This window comes from Protopterus annectens, chromosome 10.part0, assembly GCF_019279795.1.
Source record: "Protopterus annectens isolate FY-2018-M chromosome 10.part0, PAN1.0, whole genome shotgun sequence".
NCBI lineage: Eukaryota > Metazoa > Chordata > Ceratodontiformes > Protopteridae > Protopterus > Protopterus annectens.
In genome coordinates, this window is record NC_056744.1 from 1,655,222,293 (window position 1) to 1,655,241,842 (window position 19,550).

Sequence of the window (19,550 nt, forward strand, 5' to 3'; positions counted from 1 at the left end):
AGTTTTCCCTCAATATTTGTTTAGTGTAGTTGTTCTGGTTTGCTCCTCATGCTTGCCTCAGCTTTAAATTTAATTCAGGCTTCCTTACAACTATGAAACATTTCTGATTATCTCACTCAAGCCCCCTGCCTGCACTCAGTATGAGGGACTGCACTCCTAGCATTACTGAGGTCACACCTTCATGGAAGAAGGTGAAATTGTCCGCATGTTAGTGATTAATTCATTTTTCAGGTAAAAATACAGCTGGCAGCAATCTAATGGTCGCACAGATGAGCCTTGATCACTAGTGTTTCAGATACAAAAGTGTCATGTTTATTTCACTTATTTTTCTCAATAACATCAACATTGACGCCTTATAAGGAACTTCTATTCAGTCGTGGGTACTAATACAAGTACTTCATCTTCAGGTTTGCATTCTCTGTGATTAACAATTTTGTTACATGCTCTTGTTCTCTTCTCCATATGCTCTCAATATACATTTCATAACTGTTAATCTGTTGTGCGGGTCTGGAAATGCTCTGTCATACTTCTGAAAGGAGTGGTTTCCTCCTCCCATGTTCCTTTTGCTAATATTAAGCAGGCCTTGAGGATGTCTGCTGCACCGCTTTTCAAAAGGTGCCAATCCAACTGAGGTTTGGGGTACTCTTACAACATAGAGAAAGCTTATCTATAACCAATGTGTTTAGAATTTTACTTACATTTCCCTGTGTTTCTACCCATAATTTCAAAATATGCAGTAAATCACTAACTTTTGGCCTTACCATTTTCACATTAACTGCCCAATAATTTTAGGCACTATGCCTCAGGTGAAGCTCTATTCAGAGGCAAAATTCTGTGTTTCAGTTTCTGTTTTTTGTGTGCATCTTCCCAGGCCATGTAAAGTTTCAGGGAGTCTCCTGATTGCGTTAGAAAACAGTTTTCATGTAATCTCAGATTGGGGCCAGTTTCTGTAATTACATTTCTCTCTAATAAGCCATGAATAAGTTTCTGTGTCACCTTCTGTTCTAAGTTTCCTCAGGGCTGCATGTGTTTTGGGATTCACAGTGACACGGATGGATGGTCTTTCTAACATGAATATCTGTAGCTGGTAGCTAAGCAAGTGCTAAATGTCTGCACGTCTTCCCTGGACTTACTAAAGCTTTATTGTTTCCATTTTGCATAGATCACACAAGTTACAATTCAGAACACAAAAGTATTTGGCTTCGATGGAAGAGCTCCCCAACAAGAGAAAAAAAAACATTTTCTTCAAGGCACACTTTTCTTACTGCCACAAGAGTCATTTTTCATAAGAAATCCTCATAAAGACAAAAGGGTTTTAACAGTTCCTCAGAGCAACCCTTTTTTATTGTAAGGTTCCATTTTGGCCAGAGAAAATCCCTGTAGGACCCAAAAGTTTAACAGTTCCTCAGTGTTTATTAACTCAACTCACAGGAAGCTTATCAGGGAGTTCACTATAGATTCCCAACCACTTAATAGGTGGCATTCACTCTGGAGTCTTGCATTCCCTTTCGGGGATGGGGAAACTCAGCTGTGCAATTAGCTTATACAGTCACAATCTATAGGGAAAAATGCAATTTTGCCCACATTCTCCATCACTATAGCATTTCAAATGGAATTCGCTCAGAACTTCAGTTGTTAAGCATGACGCTTAGGCGTGAGCTGATATCAGTATAAATACATTTTCGTTTTCCTTCAGCAAAGGTGAACTAAATGGTGATTCATTCAGCCAACATAAAAAGATGTTTGGAAATAACACAGTCACAAGAAAAGTCAAACAGTCTTTAACTTGAGGATAAAATGGGTAAATTAAACAGTACCTTATGTAGCAGCTGGTTTGATAGCCCGTGCCTCTGCATCGTTATCAATCACAGCAGCTTTTCAGTGTGTTTTCTGTACTCAGTCACAGAGGGGTTGTCTCTGCCATTTCAGAACACTCCAGCCTTAGGCACATTTTTTTATTTGTTTAGGTATCCGTTGTTGACCTGGATTGTGCCACTAGGCTAGTGGCCTCTTTTCAGGGGAGACCCAAGGTAGTATTTATAACACTAGGGGAAATTTGGGCAGGGCACCAAGGAACTTCCCTACTCTGTTTAATAAGTGATGTGGTATCTTTTATATCTACCTGATCTACTACCAATTCAAGCAAATGGGACGTTGGTTTAACATCTCAGCAAAAAATGGTACACACAGAAATGTGGCATGCCCTAATGTTGCACTGCCAGCAATTTGAAAATTAATCTAATCACTTGGAGTGGAAAAAGAACCTTTGCCCTTCTAATTTTCCAGCAACAAAGTTGAGTTTAGTACCCGTTATGCCACTGACACTACATTTAATACTTCTCAACCCTCCCATCTTACTTTGCATAAAACTTAATGGAGATTCTGTAATCCTCTCCAGACCAACAGCTTAGAAAAAAATCTACTTCCTCAAGGAGCAAAACCCTGAATTACCTCAAGTGGCAGCTGTTGCATATTGACTGCTATGAAGATAGTTTTCTTGCCTGCTTCATGGTGCTCTCTGACACATCCTCTTCTGTAGGGTTTCACCTGGCTTGGCAGTCACCGTGCTACAGTGCATAAGTGTGTGGGGGGGGGAGGGGGGTTGTCGAATGCTCATTTGGTTGACATAAATCAGATGACTGTCACCCAATCTAAAGGGAATTAAAAATGCACATTTTTTAAGTTAGTGATCCACTATATTGTAATGCTTGCTTTACAATTAGCCATACAGTCTTACCCAAAAACAGAAAAAAAAGCAACCTTGGGTGTAGTGTCCAACAATTATCTATATATTCATCATCTCCTATTTCAGAACCACTGCTACAGTAACCGGCATAATTATGCTGAATGATGTTGGAACTTTACAACTCTGCATACTTAGATTTGCCTAAATTAGCGTAACGTCAGTGTTGTGCCATAGCATTTAATCCTCCAGTTCTATATATTTTCCTTTAGTGTCCTAAGACACTATCAGTGGTAAGCAACATTTCATATGAACTGTGCAGGTAATAAAGCGTTTATTTACTTACTGTTGAGTACATCTTCAAGATTATACTGCTCGTCTGCGATATTCATCCTCTCCTGCTTTCCCTTGGGCAGTCCGCTACCCTTTAATAATAACAGTAATGCCTTTGGAGAGATTCTGTATCCTGCACATAAAAATTAAAAACACATTGTTTTTATTTTGGTTTATTAAGTGGGACATCCCATTGGGGGAAGGCCCATTTTCAGTGAAGCACTACAGACAAATGCTTATACAATATATTAAGATATGAGAATATAAGCATATTTAGTAGTACTATTTCTAAATGATAGGACATGAGCAGCATTATGTATAAACACAGAGATTGGACAGTAGCCAAACACTAGAAATATATACAAGCAGTATCAATCTGTATAAATCAGTGTAGGAATGAATACAGCAGTACCATTGGAGTGAAGAGAAATCAGAGTTGAGCAGGAATATGTAAGAGGAGCATCATAGGATCATAGGAGATTACTGGGCTACTGACCTGAAGGTCATTTTAAGCCTAGTTGTTTCAACCCAATGTAATACCTTAGAGGTATTAGTCAGTAACCAAGATTGCATTTAGTGATGACTGCCCATATCCAGGAGGGTTGTGGGCACTATCCCCAGGAAGAATTTATGGTGCCCTATACACTCATTGAGGTTTCTCTTGAACAGTGTCAGAGGGGTGCTCTGTTTCACATGAATTGGTGGTATGTTCCAAAGATGTGGCAATCGCCGGGAGATAAAGCTGTCCCTCCATTTGTCCTGTTTAAGCTGTAGGCCATACTTAAGTCCCTGGAACGGGCAGCCCTACACCCATTTAATTTACGGATATGCAATAAGTTCATTAGGTTTGGGTCATGAGCTGCTCTGTAGCCCAGGCATAAGTCTCCACTAAGAAGTCTATATGATACGGAGTACAGTGACAGGGATTTTAGTCAGTCCATGTAAGGCACATGCTGGAGACTCTTGATCTGCTTTGTTAGAAACCTCTGAGGTCTCTCCAATTGCTATAGATGTTTAGTATGGTGCATACCGAATGGTATTCTACTCAATCATGGGCTGGATAAGTGCTGAGTATGGGGGGGGTTATAACGTCTTTTACTCTTGAGGAGATGCCTTTACTAATCAAGTGAGCCACATGGAAAACTTTCCTTACATCAGTAGACACATGGTGGTTGAATTTAAGGTCACGATCAACCTGTGATCTCAGGTCCCTTACCACTTCATGGGTACTTAAGGTATGGTTGTTGATTTGACAGTGTGAAGGGACATTGTTTGTCCCAAAGGGAATGATGATGCATTTCTTTGCATTCAGTTTGACTAGTTTGCAGTCACCTGTAAACTTGGTCAGCCACAACCCTTTAGTTTTGACATTTGACATTTTATTACACAGTTTAGCAGGAAGGGGACAAGACAAGGGATAGAGGTAACCAAATTAAATTATTAGTGACCATTTGAACAAAATATAGACAAGAAGAGCAGCAACTGCTGAAAGCAAATATAGAACAGAAAGAAAATTAAGATCAAGACACATTAATAAATCAAGACCGGATGTGTCACTGTGCTGAAGACAAAGCGGAGATTTTCAGAACAGTCTACATGCTATAGAGAAGAGAGCTAACCATTGCAGGCTTTCAGAATAGCTTGTGTTATACAACTTAAATTTAAATCTCTACATTACAGACTGACTGGTAATAGGTTAATAGATGTTTACTAGGCTAACAACCACAAGGGCCTTTTTAAGCCTGGCCATGCATCCCAAATCTCTGACAAGTTCTGGTACCCTTGATAAGTGTAAGGAGGGGCTTACGAGAGGAAATATTTACAAGTAGGGGCCTTGGAGATGAACCATATCTTCATCTGAGGACTTAAAGTTTCACTCCTGGAAAAATAATGTTTGTAATGAGGGTGACTTCATTTAGAAGGATGTTTGAGCTTTTGCTCCTGACATGCAATTATCATCCCAGTACTGTTTTTCACATTGATAGCGTACTCCAAAAAACATTGTCTATATCAAAGGATAGCAATGAATCATCTCTATCCCTTTAAATCAGTCTATGCAACTGTCAAGTTTTCCTTCCACAGCAGCAAAACAAAGGAGAAATAATGCAGAATATAATGGGTGTGCTCAAGTATTAGCTAAGTAGGTTCATAGGCTCATAGATTAGTACTAGGCTAACTGCTCTTGCGAGCCATTTTGAGCCTAGCCAATTATCCATTGTGTGATTCAAACCCTGCACCTTGTGTTTGTAAGGCAAACACCTTAACCATTAGGCTACCCTCCCAACCCATGGAGAATCTTTCAAACTGTACAGAAGTAGAACCAGAGATAAAGAAAATGGCTAATAACTCCTGGTACTTAAACTTTTCCCATATGTCATACCCACTGTATTGCTTTTTTATATTTATAAATGTTCTCATGGCACATTCTAAAAGACCTATTATCAGATCTGCTATTGTTAAAGAATGTTTCAGCACAGGATATATATAAAGCTGTGAAATAGACATCTGCTCACACAGTCATAGAACAATACAGAACGGATAGCATTTAAAGACATAGGTTACCATTCTATTCATCAGTTTGACAGCTTTAAGATTTCATTCTTTGCTTCATGACCACAGACAGGTATTGTCTGCAGTTCTGCTACTGCTGCATCCATGCTCTGGTCAAGATCCCCAACCTTTTCTTCCTTCACTCATGAACAAGATGCTAAGATACCCACCTTCACTCATAAAACTTTCACTACATGTCTTGGTTACACAGCTCTGTCTAGCATTTATCCTGCCTATCAGACCCAACACTAAATGGTGAACAGCTGAGAGCTGAGCACGTCACATGGCATGTGCCTTTAAAACATATGTCCTCAGGTCTGATAAGACAATCACCAAGTTGATTGTCAATGTCTGGCCAAAGATGTCCTGCTATCAAATAAACTCTTAAGCATCCTTATGTTCTAATATAGTGTTTGTTATGGACAATCCAAGTGCACTTCACCACTTGACTTCAGATCAGACAAGTCAATCCTCCAAGTCATGCTTTTCAATCTCCATCATTTCCTGTGTAAGCAATTAAGTCACTTAGTAGAACAAAAGAATCATGAGGTGAAACTCTACTAAACACTATATGCACAATGCACAAGAATGTTGAATTCTATGAGCTATTATTAGGTGCATATACAAAAACAGATGACAAAAACTTTCTTTCTTGCATCTCTTATTCACAGTCCCTCTCATCTAGTGCCAGAAAATCTAACTGAAAGTAAATTCCAGGGCTTTTCTTTATTAATGTAAATGTGTAAAACACTTAGATGTATTTTTGTGTTTGTAGTTAGAAGTTCAGTATGTAAATGAATGTACTGTTTTCTGTTACAAAATGTGTGAATTTCCATTTTTCCTCCCTTGACCTTCTCTGAAAAGGGGCCTTGCATGGCAGAGTCAGATTACCCTGGTAAATAAATGCAAATAAATATTTCATACTGTTTGTAACCTTTTGTAAACATTCATATGATACATCTGAAGTTTTCATTGTGGATGCCAAGCCAACTACATTTTGTCAGCTTACAGATGGCACCTGGTTCTATAAAACACAACCTAAACTTCATGAGATGTTGGAATACCAGTAACATTAATACCTTGTACCTCAAACAACCAGTTATATCTTTAACTGTATTCATCTTACACAAGTGTGTTTAAAGTAATTTTTTTAAACCCATTGTATGCACTGCCTCCCACACGACAGCATGGTGCTCCATTTTTGCATTATTAATTGAAATATGTTGCTAATATTTATTAATTTTTTATAACTTGTCCATCAATACTTTAGCAATTCAAAGATGGTGCATTTCATGATGATTGCACATTTATCTTATTTTATCTTGCACAGCTCATATTGCTCCTATATTACGTATTTTTCATATAATGCTCCCTTGTACAACATAATATGCTGGTAATATTGATATTAGTAGACTACTGCTAATACTAACAACTTGTGAGTCAAACAAACAGTAATATCAGTAGGCATATTCAAATTACTCGACATACACCCACTGCTTGTACCTAGCCTCCCAATACAATAGTATCACATTCCATTTCTGACCCAATAAGAGGAATATGGGCATATTTCTTAATTTTCACAAATTTTTGCAAATACTGGTGGATGATTTAAGTCCTGTGCATCCCACTAGATTATGTCAGCTTGACCAATATTAGAATAAAACTATTAACTTGTACTGAAATCAAGCAGATAAATGTCTGGATATGCTCATCTTATACAATTTCTGTAACTGCTATTTTTCCTACAGCCACTGTTTGCACAGTCATCTCTCACAAGAAACTATCCCGCTTCATATCTGCATATATAATAAAATAAATTAAACATAATAACTTCTGTGCTGTCAGATTAGTTCAAAGTAAAACAGCAACAGATTAAAATACTCAGTCATGTGACAAACATCATGAGACAATGGCGTGAAGCAAATAGTAAGTTAAATAAAAATTCCTAACAGTACTCAAATGTTTCTTTTTTCAGCACGTCTTTAAATTTTAGATGATCACTTCACCTTGAAGACATTAATCCATTTAAAAACAGCTGCCAATTATGCTCCCTGTAATCCACTTAATCATATCTCCTTCCCTGATATCAAACTTCACAGCATCCATTAATAAAATAAAAACCTTTTAAATGTTCATAGACAGATCATTTGCACACAGCATCCAATAATAAAATAAAAACCCTTTAACCTCCCATAGACAGATCATTTGTACAAAGAATTTCTCCTGTTTGATGGGATGACATAATGATGTTTATTAGTGGAAGATTCCAACAGTAATATTTAAACTACAGTAGGGTATCACCCACTGTTTGTGAATAAAAATAATTTAATATTAAATACGTTCTGGTGAATGGTTTCACTACCCCAAACAGCACCTGCAGGTTTAGAGGTACCTGTTCATGTAATTCATGCAAACAATGCAGATTTGTGTAAAAACGTGTTTTTAAATCAGCCAAAACAGAACTGCAGAGGCAGTTCAGTAAATCAGAAAGCACTCCAAGTACATTAAGAAACACTAAAATCGAAGTGTAACAAACTGAATGACAGTTTGACACTATACATTAACAAATACTAGACATTCTAAATGTTTTTCTTTCTGCTTAAACATTTGTATAGAACTCCATGCTCCTAAAGAAACTTCAGTCTCATTATTTTAGGAGCATGAAGACATAGTGCATGGTTTGCCTTTCAACTGTTACATTATTACTGCAATTCCAAATAACCCTTACTGCTAATGTCTTTCGACACACCTCACAGCAAACATGCACGTCTTGCTTTTTCCCATACTGCACGTATATATATATATATATATATATATATATATATATATATATATATATATATATATATATATATATATTACACAACAAGATAACAAATACATCAACTATATACTTGTTGTCCCTGAAGGAGATGCATTCCAGCACTTGAAATATTTATACAAAAAAACAGCAGGAATTGTGAACTGCATTCAGAAGATAAACATGTGGCTGTTGTAAGCATACAGCAGCTAAAAATTACAATCCGAGTACAGTTTATAACTGAAAATCCATTTTTAACTGTTCTGAAGATGTATCCTTCTATTAGACAGGCACCACTGACTAGCTGCATTGCTGTTAAATCGTGCCAGGATGCTAAACTGTATTGTATTTAGTTTCCAAATGAAATGCATAAATGACAGAATGGAAAACTCAGTTTATATCCACAATATATCCATGTTTGTACTGAACTAGAATAACAATGGAAGTAAAAATCATATACAGTTCTCCGAACAAAAGGAAAAGTATTTTTGTTATTGGAAGCATATCATTATCAAAACTCTCAGGGAACAATATACTGGAGTCATACTCAGCTCTAAACTGTGGAGACCCCAGAAAGTAAAACAGGAGTCTAGGTATATTTTTATCTGCATAGTCAACCATAATTCTGGGAAAGTTTTACTAAGAAATCTCAAAGTACGTCTAACATATGGCATTGTATACATAAGTACTGAAAGTAGGGCTTTAACAGCTTTTCACTGTAACATCCTGTCAGTCTAAATTATACTTGTCTTCCATTAGCTGTAATTATATGACTTCTTTTGAGTACGTGGAAGGCAGCATATAAACTAAACACATCTGAATATATTTTCATTACTTCAGAAATAAAAATACTTATACACATTTTTCCTTGTCACTAGAAGCACACCATGACCAAAACTTCCTGCAATAAGATGGGAGATGAGGTTACATCAAATTCATCATGGAGTTGCATTTAAATCCCTAAAAGGAAATGGCATTCTTAGTGCATTTTGTACATAACTACCAAAGTATAACTTCCTGAAAATATTTTAAGGACTTAATGTAAATAAAACATGGTCATCAGGAGACTGGGATTGCAGCAAAGGTACCAAGATGAGGGATAAATAAATATTGAGAGGGGTGCTATAGTTCATAGAACAGTTTTACCAGTGATGCATGTTATAGCATTTAATTTAAACCCCTTTTCATTACACTAGGCATATGCAGCATCTAGACCAAGCTGCACTGAAGCAGTATTGGAAGTTAAGCCAACATCATCTAACCTGTAATTAAGAAATTTTGTTACACAAGTCCATCTTGCTTTCTTTGATGGTTGAGGAATTTAATACTAAACAGAAGAGTCCCAGCAGAGAAACTTGAGAGATGTAATTCATCACCTTATCAGTTTACAATCTAGCCCCAGATACTTTTAACTGTGCATGTTCAGTCTTGCGGCTAGTTTGCTATCCATCTCAAAATATGAGGGCTTATGCTTAGATCTTTAAATATACTGACTATATAATAGCTGGGAAGTGTCAAAGGCTTTAGCCATTTGCTTTGTGAACTGCACAGCCTCCATCCACAGCTTTAGTGACCATTTCAAAAATGGTTGACAGGGTATGATATACCCTTGACAAAGCCAAATTTTCAAAATCTAAGTTTATAAAGACAGATACAATACAGTACATGGTTTTGCAAATTAGACCGTATTAAACATAACCTATAACTCGTAGGATGTTGGAACACCACCATTATTAATACCTGTACTTCAAAACAACCAGTTATATTTTTAGCTGTATTCATCCTACCCATGTGTGTTTAATGTAATATTTTTAACACCTATTGTATGCACTGCCTCCCACACGAGAGCACAATGCTCTATTTTACTGGGTCAGATACAGAACCACCTTTGTCTAAGGGCATTATAGTGTCAATTTTCCATGCTTCAGGAATATACTCAGTGCTAGTTGAAAAGGTTTAAGAGAGGCTTTGAAAGGCTACATTTAACACTAGTGATTAGGTATCTGTGAATACTGACAGAGCCCACAGATAATGGTATTACTGTCTTTGGTAAAGGTAGTTGTGAATTTATCCATGGTAATTTTTGGAGGATGCTAGTACTTGGAAATTTGTGGATTTTCTATAACTATTGCAAAATCAAAACAACACCACTGAAGAATGCTCCAAAAACATAGAATAAGTCAGAAAAAGGGAGTGCTACACCATAGATGTAAAAACAACTAAAAACTTTAATAACAAAACAAAAACAGGATAAGCGCTTTTGGCATATGCCTTCTTCATATCCTGCTGGCAAATGCTAAAATCAACCTATTTAAAAGCATCCTAGCAAACCAATTAAGCAATAATTAAAACAATTAAGCAAGCAATTCAGTCACAACCATCACATGGCTCTTTTAGATAACATAGACTCAAACAGAAACCCCATTTCCAACAAAGACAAAAAGATATGAAATAAAAAATAAAAAACTACTTAAGTTCTCCACTCAGCTGGGATGAAGCCAGTAGTTAGGCTTTGGTTGAGTAGGGCACCTAACAGTGCTGCAAGTTCCTGCCTGAGTTCATGAAGTATGCAGCCTGGGATGTTATCAGGTCCCATGCAGGCAGTGTTTTTTGCCATTGAGAGAGCAGTTATGACCTGTCCCCTAGATGTAAGGGGAAGGGGGTAGGTGCTGAGGATGTCCTGATTTACTGATGGGGGGAAAAGGGGTGAAGTTTTCACTGAATCTGTCAGCCAGCAAGTTGGCTATTTCAATGGCATTTGTGTATGTGGTGTCCTTGACCACCAGTTCTGAGTAGATTTGGGTGCTTCCTTTGAGATTGTGGACATATGTGAAGAAGGCCTTATGATTGTCTCTAGTAGATGTGGCCATTTTGGACTTGAAGTTTCCACTGAAGGATTCCATTAGTGATCTTATTTGCTTGCTCAGCCTAAGGAGAGATTGCTTCCAACTAGGCACCTGCTCCTTCTTGGTCCTGGACAGCATTTTTTTTCCTTTTGTTATAGAGTTTATTTATTGCAGATGTCCAACAGACAGGTTTGCTCATCCTTGCAGAGGATGATTTTGTCCTGTCAGGTAATTCCTGATACCATGCATCTATATTAATGCTTGTATAGTACTTTGGTATAGTTCTGGAACTTGGTCCCAATTCCTACAGAGGGAAAGGGTGCTGTGAAGCTGTTTATACTATCCCTCTGGAGTCCGTAATTAGCTTTGGAGAAGTGTTTTTGTTTGATCCCAGCTAAAGGGAGTCAGGGGGGAGATGGTGACTTCAAACATGACCGCTTTATGGTCGGATCTTACCAGGGAGGATGATACTGTAGGGCTGCTGCAGTGGTTAATCATGTTGGTTAATACCAAGTCCAAGATATTATCACCTCCTGTAGGGGTATCTAGTAGCTGTTCTAAGGTGTTTGCACTGACCAAATCGTGGAATCTCTTAGCATTTGTGTTCTGGCATGAGTAGTTCTTCCAATCTATGTTTGGGTAGTTAAAGTCACCCAGGATCAGGGAAAAGGGTTGAATCTTGATAGATTCAAAGAGGCCCAGATAGGTGGAGTGGGCATCTTGAGTCAAATTTGGGGACCACTAGCTAGCTATGACTTGAATAGGGATCTTGTCAATGGTTAAATGCACCTGGAGTGTCTCCTGTGTGTTATACTGTTTCACCAGCCTAGAGATGTGCACGCCTTTAATATATATTGAAACTCTGCCCCCATTTGGCTTTATTGCCCACAGTTTGGGGTCTGAATGTATGCTAGGATGAGTAACCAGGTAAGGCTGAAGTGCTCAAATCTGGTTCAAAGCTGCGGAGAGCACACCAGCCTTACTTGGTTACTCATCCTATCATACATTCAGACCCCAACTTGTGGGCAGTAAGGTCAAAGGAGGTGGAGTTTCAATATATATATTAAAGACGCACATACCTCCAAGCTGGTCAAACATTGTGACACACAGGAGACACTCCAGGTGCAGTTAACCATTTACAAGATGCCTATTCAAATCTTAGCTAGCTACCAGCCTCAAATTTGACTCAAGATGTCCACTCCGCCTATATAGACCTCAGGAACTCCTAACTTTTCTTTTCATACTTAGAACATAATTCAGGACTGATAGAATACACTTTGCTAAATAAGACTTTAAATGTGCAACTGGAATGATGAAGCAGCTCCCTTTTGAAATGTTGACACTCTAAATGCTGAGTGCTGACAAGACAAAAAAAAGGCAGAAAATCCAGGAGAAGACTGAATCTCAAAGATGGGTCTTCTGCAAAAAAGAAGTTTAAAGGAGGAGGGCAAGCCCACCTGCACCACCATTCCCCTCCATAGCCGGCCTTAGGCATAGGCCAGCTAAGCAGTCACCTAGGGCACCACTCTACCCAGGGTGCTTTTCCACTACTTATTTGTTCTTTTTTTTTGTAGCAAAGAAATGGTTTCTATAAAAATATGCTGAATGAATAGAAGGAAAACTGAAAAGTAAAAGATACTGAGAAAAAGGAAGAAAAAAAGTAATCTGGATGGCGGAGGTAGACCATGATGGGGGCACCGAGTGGTGTGGCCGGAGCGCCAGGGCACCAGTTGACCAAAGGCCAGCCCTGTTCCCCTCCAAATTAATAAATACCAACTCTGAGATCGCTATACCTCATAGTTAAGGGAATATTCTGAGAAATGGCCATCTCAGACTTGCTATATGCAAGTCCACTGTTTTGGCCAGTAAGCCTCTGTGTTTCGGGACTCACTCTAGCAGGTCCTAACATTTCAAATGACTACCAAATGAAGTACTTCCTTCACTGTTGCAACTACAGAACTTGCTTTAATTCTTTCCTTCCTCCAACTAATCCTCTTATCCCATGCTTTTCCATTCCAAACTAACCTTGGATCCTTCCAATCTCCAAAAAGTATACAAGTGTGCAGATATTTGGAAAACTGACTGTCACGCATGCCCTGAGATTAAGAAAGAATCCCACTGCAAGAGTAAAACGCATCAGCCAAATTATGCAGTTTATTCAATCTTGTACAATTCAATTCAGAGACATACCAGCCCAGATGGCACTTAAACCTAACATTGCAGTTTTAGGAGGCCAGTGTGAAACAAACACACAAACACACACACAATTACACTCTTACCTGAGGTTATCTTTAATGGAATCTCCCTCACTGACTATAATGGTAGAATGCAGTACTATAGCCGTGTTCACTAACATGTTTGTCCATGCTAATTTATGCAGCTGATAGTTTCTATGCATTGCTCCGTTACATCTGTTGCTAACAGCATTTGAAATGCAACTTGATGGTTTTATTAGGTCTCTTTTCTGCAATGTTTCTGGACTCCCAATACACACTTCATAACATTTTAAATGTAGACTGTCATAAAATGAGGTTTTAAATATAATTTAACAATTTGAAACTTTAATTTGGTGGGTATCAAGTCTATTTTCCTAACTTTCCTTATGTACTGTATCATACTACAATTTTATGCATATTTCTATACACAGGTACTGACATAATACATAGCAAATTTTATGATAGAGTCTAGAAAGTGTGTGTTGTAGTATGTGGGAATATACTTACACCTTCGTAACTCAGCAAGTACACCAATAAGTGCTTCCACTCCGTGTGGATTGAATAAAATCACAGCTGGCAAACAGACTGAAATAACTGTCTCAAATTTAATAATCAGTGGCTAAAACAACAACGAACAAAGCAAAATACAGTACACAGTCAGTCTGTTTGCCAGCTGTGATTTTATTCAATCCACACAGAGTGGAAGCACTTATTGGTGTACTTGCTGAGTTACGAAGTTGCCGGTTTGTTTTTTTCTGTTGTTGCTGTTGTTTAATATACTCACACCTGGGTAACTAGGCAGCACCTTGTACTAGACTAATAATTAAGGCCTTGTTATGTTTTAAAAGGAGGCTGCCTAACAACAGAAGATCATGAAATTAGCTTCTCATTAAAGATGATTCTAAAGGAAGACCTTGGGAGTGTGGAGTGAGAGCCCAGTCAGGGCTAACTGAGTTATAGCTATGGATACATTAGGTCTGAAAGCTGGCATTGAAGTGAGAGCTTTAGCTAGGGAGTTTTTTGTTGTAATATGAAAAGCCTATTTGCTGGCAAGGCTTTATGAACTGAAAACAGATGGAGAAAGTATCTGAAAGTACTTTTTAATTTTATGTTTTGCAATATGGGCAGACCTTTTTGTTTAATGACATATGAAATAAACTGGAGTTGTCACATATGTCCTGCATCTAGTGTCTTTTTGTACTTAACATTGGTAAAGAATGCAAGCAATTTGCCAAAGACATGCCAAACGACAGCTCTTTGCATGCAGACTTCACTATGCCTGTTGTATCACCGATAACAATGGAGACATTATTAAGTTCATAGGTTGGTACTAGGCTATCGGCCCTAGGGCCTATACAAGCCTAGCCATAGCAATTCCCTGGCTATTTCTTCCCACACTATTTTCTTCCCTGGACCCCTGTCTAGCAGGGTGACTGACGTGATCGCTGGGGTGAATTTCCTTTCTCCCATCCAGTCATCAAGGTTCTTTTTGAAGAGGGCCAAAGAGGTGCTCTGCTTTTCATGTATGGGCAGTCTATTCCAGAGTCTGAGGAGTCTCTGGGTCAGGAACCTATCCCTCCAACATGTTTTGTTTATTGTGATGACAAGATTTAGATCCCTGGTGCGTGTGGCTCTGAGGGATTGGGACCTCAATCATGTAAAATCATGGAATTGTAGGTGGGGATTGAGAAAAAGCTAGTGCAGTTACTACAACATCTGAACCATTGCACCATTGCCCAAGCCAATACCAAGACTATACTCCAAAACAAAAAACTACAAAAACGGAGCGACACTGAAGCAAAAAGCAGAAGAGTCTTGTCATTCCAGCTAACAGAAGAGGCACTGAAATGTATATGGACATGGATGGGATTGACTGATTGCATTTACTGTATTAACGTTATGGTCAGAGCTGGCATAAGCCCTGAGGTGCAAGCATTAAAGATTTCTACTTGGACTTTTGATAAATTAGTCAGTTTAAAGAATCATGGCTTTAAACATATTTTAAAGCTCTATTTTGAACATGATAACAAATGTGAAGTTATGTTAGTTATTTTAGCACTAGACATTTTTAGAAACAGATCTGCTTAGGAAAATAAGAAAATGGGTGCTGCCAAAATCTCTAATACATTAGTAACCTTGTGTAATTAACTACTGAGAATTCTACTATTGCTTAGAAATGAAAAGTCTGCTTTTAAGGATAATACTGCAGCAAGAAGTATACATGTCTGCGAAACACAAAACAGCAAGTAATGTGCTAATATATTACAAATGTGGAGGGTGGAGTTACATGAAAAGTTCTATGCTGAAGTAAGTTCCACTTTCAGAACTGTGAAAACTGAAATGCGTGCTTTAAATTAAGATATTCCTATGGAGTGTGACAAGACCACAGATAGAACAAATGAATCTGTTTATTTCAATGCATTACGACTAAGATACTGACATGCACTGTATTTTCAGATGATACAGGTGATTAAGACCTGTTAGATTATGGAACCATGACTTCCATTCTCATGGGTCTCCTGATGACAATGATGAAATCATCATCCCCCTTTTTCCCATTTTTCTACTTCGGGTCGGGGTATCGTGTTAACTGTTGCCAGGTCGGGGTATCGTGTTAACTGTTGCCAACTCTCTCAATTCAGTGTCACACTCGGGTCTATATTATATTCTCGAAAGCCGACAATGTCGAATCTGACATTGTCAACACGAGAATATCGAATGCTCAGAATCTCGAGCATGTAAATGGAAATCTCCATAAGGGGAGATTTCCATTTACTGCAATGTAGTGCGGTCTCGGAGTTGGTATATTTAAGCAGCGGGGGTGGGGGTTGCAGGGGGGCTTGCCCCAATGCTTAAACCTATTAGGGTACTTTTTTCTTTTTTTTTGTCTTTTTATATGTTCGATGTGTGAAGACATCGACCATATGTTGTTCAATGTTTTCAAACGTCAATCTTATAATATAGACCCTCACACTCCTGCCTTCTTCAACACTCATGCCTGACTGTCGCAGATCTTTTCACACAATCCATCCACCTCTTTGCTGGATGTCCTCACTTCCTCTTACCTTCTTCCTGTCTGTCCCAAATCTTCCTCACCAGATTATCTTCTGATTTGCTACACATGTGCCCAAACCACCATAATCTGTTCTCTTTGATCTTTTCTGTAATCGGAGTAATTTAGCTTTTGCTCTTATGTCCTCATTTCTTCGTCTGTCCCACAGTGTGCATCCTATCAACTTTCTCAGGCACTTCATTTCCATAACCTCTAGCTTCTTCAACTGTTCTACTTTTACTGCCCAGGTTTCTATACCATACAGTCATACTGGTCACACCACTGTCTTGTACACCTTACTTTTCAGCTTCTTTGGCATTCTTCTGTCACAGACTATACCTGATATTCTATGCCAGTTAGCTGCAGCCCCTCTGATTCCAGCTTTGACCTCTTCATTCAGACTACCCCTCTCCTCAATCACCCCTCCCAGATACTTGAAGCTGTTTACCTGTTCCACTATCTTCTCTTCTATCTCTATTCTCAGCTTCTTCTGATTTCCCCAATATGCTGCCATTACCACTGTCTTATCTGTGCTTAGTTTCATCCCCATGTGCCTTCAGATTTTCATTCCATACTCCTATCCTTTGCTGAAGTTCTAGCTCAGAGTCTGCCTGTACTGCCACATCTTCTGCATACAGCAGCTTTGTTGATCTACCCCCCCCCCAACCTGTTTGCTAATGTAGTCCATCACCAGTATGAACAGCAGTGGACTCAGAGCTGAACCCTGGTGTGCACCCACTCCCACTGGGAACATCTCTGTGAGGCCAAACACTGTTCGTACTTGAGTCACTGGGTCCTTGAACACAGCCTGTACTAATTCTACCAATGTTTCTGGAACTTCAAACCACCACAGTACTGATCAGTTCAGCTTTTTTGGGACCTTGTCATATGGTTTCTCCAAGTCTAGGAATGCCCAGTTGGAATCTCTCCTCATCTCTAGCTTCTTCTCAAGTATCTGTCTCAATGCAAACATCGGGTCAATTGTGCTGCATCCTGATCTGAATCCGAAATGCTCATCTCCCATCTTACATTCTACTACTCTACGTATTCGTTTATCATTCACCCTCTCCAGAACTTTCATGCAATGTGGTAGGAGTTTGATGCCTTTGTACTACCCACAGTTGTGGATGCCCCCTTTGTTCTTGTACACTGGCATGAGAATACTTATTCTCCAGTCATCTGGGATACACCTTTCTCTCCACACTGCTATTAGTACCCTCAGGAGTCATTTCTCCCCTATCTCACGCAGCATTATTATCATATCTGCTGTGACCTCATCTGAGCCTGCTGCTTTCCCCTGACTTCATCTTCCTTAGTGCTGTTCTTACTTCTTCTAAGGTGGACTTCTCTTCTTCTCTCATTATAGGCTGTGTTTGGGGCAGTACAGCTGCTGTGAGGTTTTCTTCATTCAGAAGCTGCTGGAAATACACCTTCCATCTGCCTTTGATGTCTTGTGGACTGGTGAGCAGGTTGTTGCTGGCATCCCTTACAAAGGGTATTTGACTATCTTCTTTATCTTTCTGTCTTTGCCTTGGAACCTGATATAGTTTCTTTGTGCCCCTTTCTGGGTCATTTTCCAGAAGTTGGTAGAGTGCCTCTGATGCCATATTCTTTGCTATTGCAACTTCTTTCTTAGCTAGCCAACCAGTAGTCCTTCCTAGCCTGGTCACTATTTTCTATCTCCCAATTCATCCTACACTCCTCCTTTCTTTTGATGACTTCCTGGACTTCTGCACGCCACCACCAGCTTTCCTTATGTACCTTATTTCCATACCTGGCTCAGCCACATATCTTTTCTGTAGTCCTAACACATACTATTTTTAGGTGCTGCCACTCTAACTCCACCTATTTCCTCCACTTCTTGGGGTACTAGAGCCCTGTGCAATTCCTTGAACTGCTGTACTTTCTCTCCAGTCAACTTCAAGGTCTTCAGCCTGGTCTCTGTTGACCTTAGAGCCTTCTGTGACCTTACAGCCTTCTGTGACCACTGCTTGCATCTGATTATGACAACTAATGGTTTATGTTGTGGGCTGACTGTTTCACTGGGGATGACTTTGCAATCATGGATTCTACACTTGTGCCTTTTCCTTACTAGGAGGAAGTCTGCCCGAGTTGCATGTTGGCCACTCTTCTATGTGATCTTGTGACTGTCTCTCTTTCTGAGCCATGTGCTGGCTACTATTAAGCCATTTGCCAGACAGATGTCTAGAATGGCGTCTCCTTCTTTATTCCTGTTGCTCCACCCATGTGGACCCAGGCAGTCCTCATACCCTGTTCTGTCTGTCCTCATATGTGCATTCAAGTCACCCATTATCAATACACAATCATGTTGTCCTGCTTTATCTAGTAGGTCCTGCAGCTGCTGTCTGAATGCACTCTTTTCCTCACTATCACAATCCTGCTATGGCGCATAGGCTGAGATTATGAATACTGCCCTATCAATACACTGGAGTCTGATTGCCAGGAGTCAGTCATCAATTCTGATGATATCCCTCACTGCCTTCTGAAGCCTCTCTCTCACCACAATTCCTACACTATTTCTAGCCTGTCCCACACCTGAGTAGTAGAGTTTGGATCCCAAGCCAAGTGGCTTTGCTGCACTGCCCTTCCATCCAATCTCTTGGATACATAGGATGTCCAGCCTCCTCCATATCATTATATTATCCACTTCCAAGCTGCATCCAGTCAGTGAACCTACATTAAGCGTAGCAATTCTCAGTTCATGTTTGGCAGGTTGGTTGGTTCCAGCTTTCACTCAACAGAGCTATCCTAGGTAACCCCGGCTGAGAAACTAGACACCGATCGGCCAGTATCTTATTGACCCAGGGCTATAGGACTTTAAGGCGGGCACACACTGGCCAATAGGGGCACATACACCCCTCCCACCATTAGATAGGGTCCCTGGCATGGGTCAGAATAGGCCAGGTCCTCAACCCTCTTATAACCGGTAGCGACATTCATCAACATGAGCCATATTTTACACCATCGAGTGGCTAGCCCTGCCACAGCACTCAGTCTGTGATCCTTGTTCTCCTATCTTGAGGATACTGCACACCACAGTAGATGCCCA

The 19,550-nt window shown here is 39.4% G+C and overlaps 1 protein-coding gene across 4 annotated transcripts in view; it reads right to left on the minus strand.

The window, feature by feature from the left end:
- The window catches only part of LOC122813863 (gastrula zinc finger protein XlCGF26.1-like), a 137,308-nt gene that overhangs the window by 19,789 nt on the left and 97,969 nt on the right, over positions 1-19,550 (minus strand). For all 4 annotated transcript variants that reach the window (XM_044086403.1, XM_044086404.1, XM_044086401.1 and 1 more), the window contains one exon: positions 3,030-3,149. In XM_044086403.1, coding sequence (XP_043942338.1) covers positions 3,030-3,149 — 120 coding nt within the window. The remainder of the gene's footprint in view (positions 1-3,029; positions 3,150-19,550) is intronic.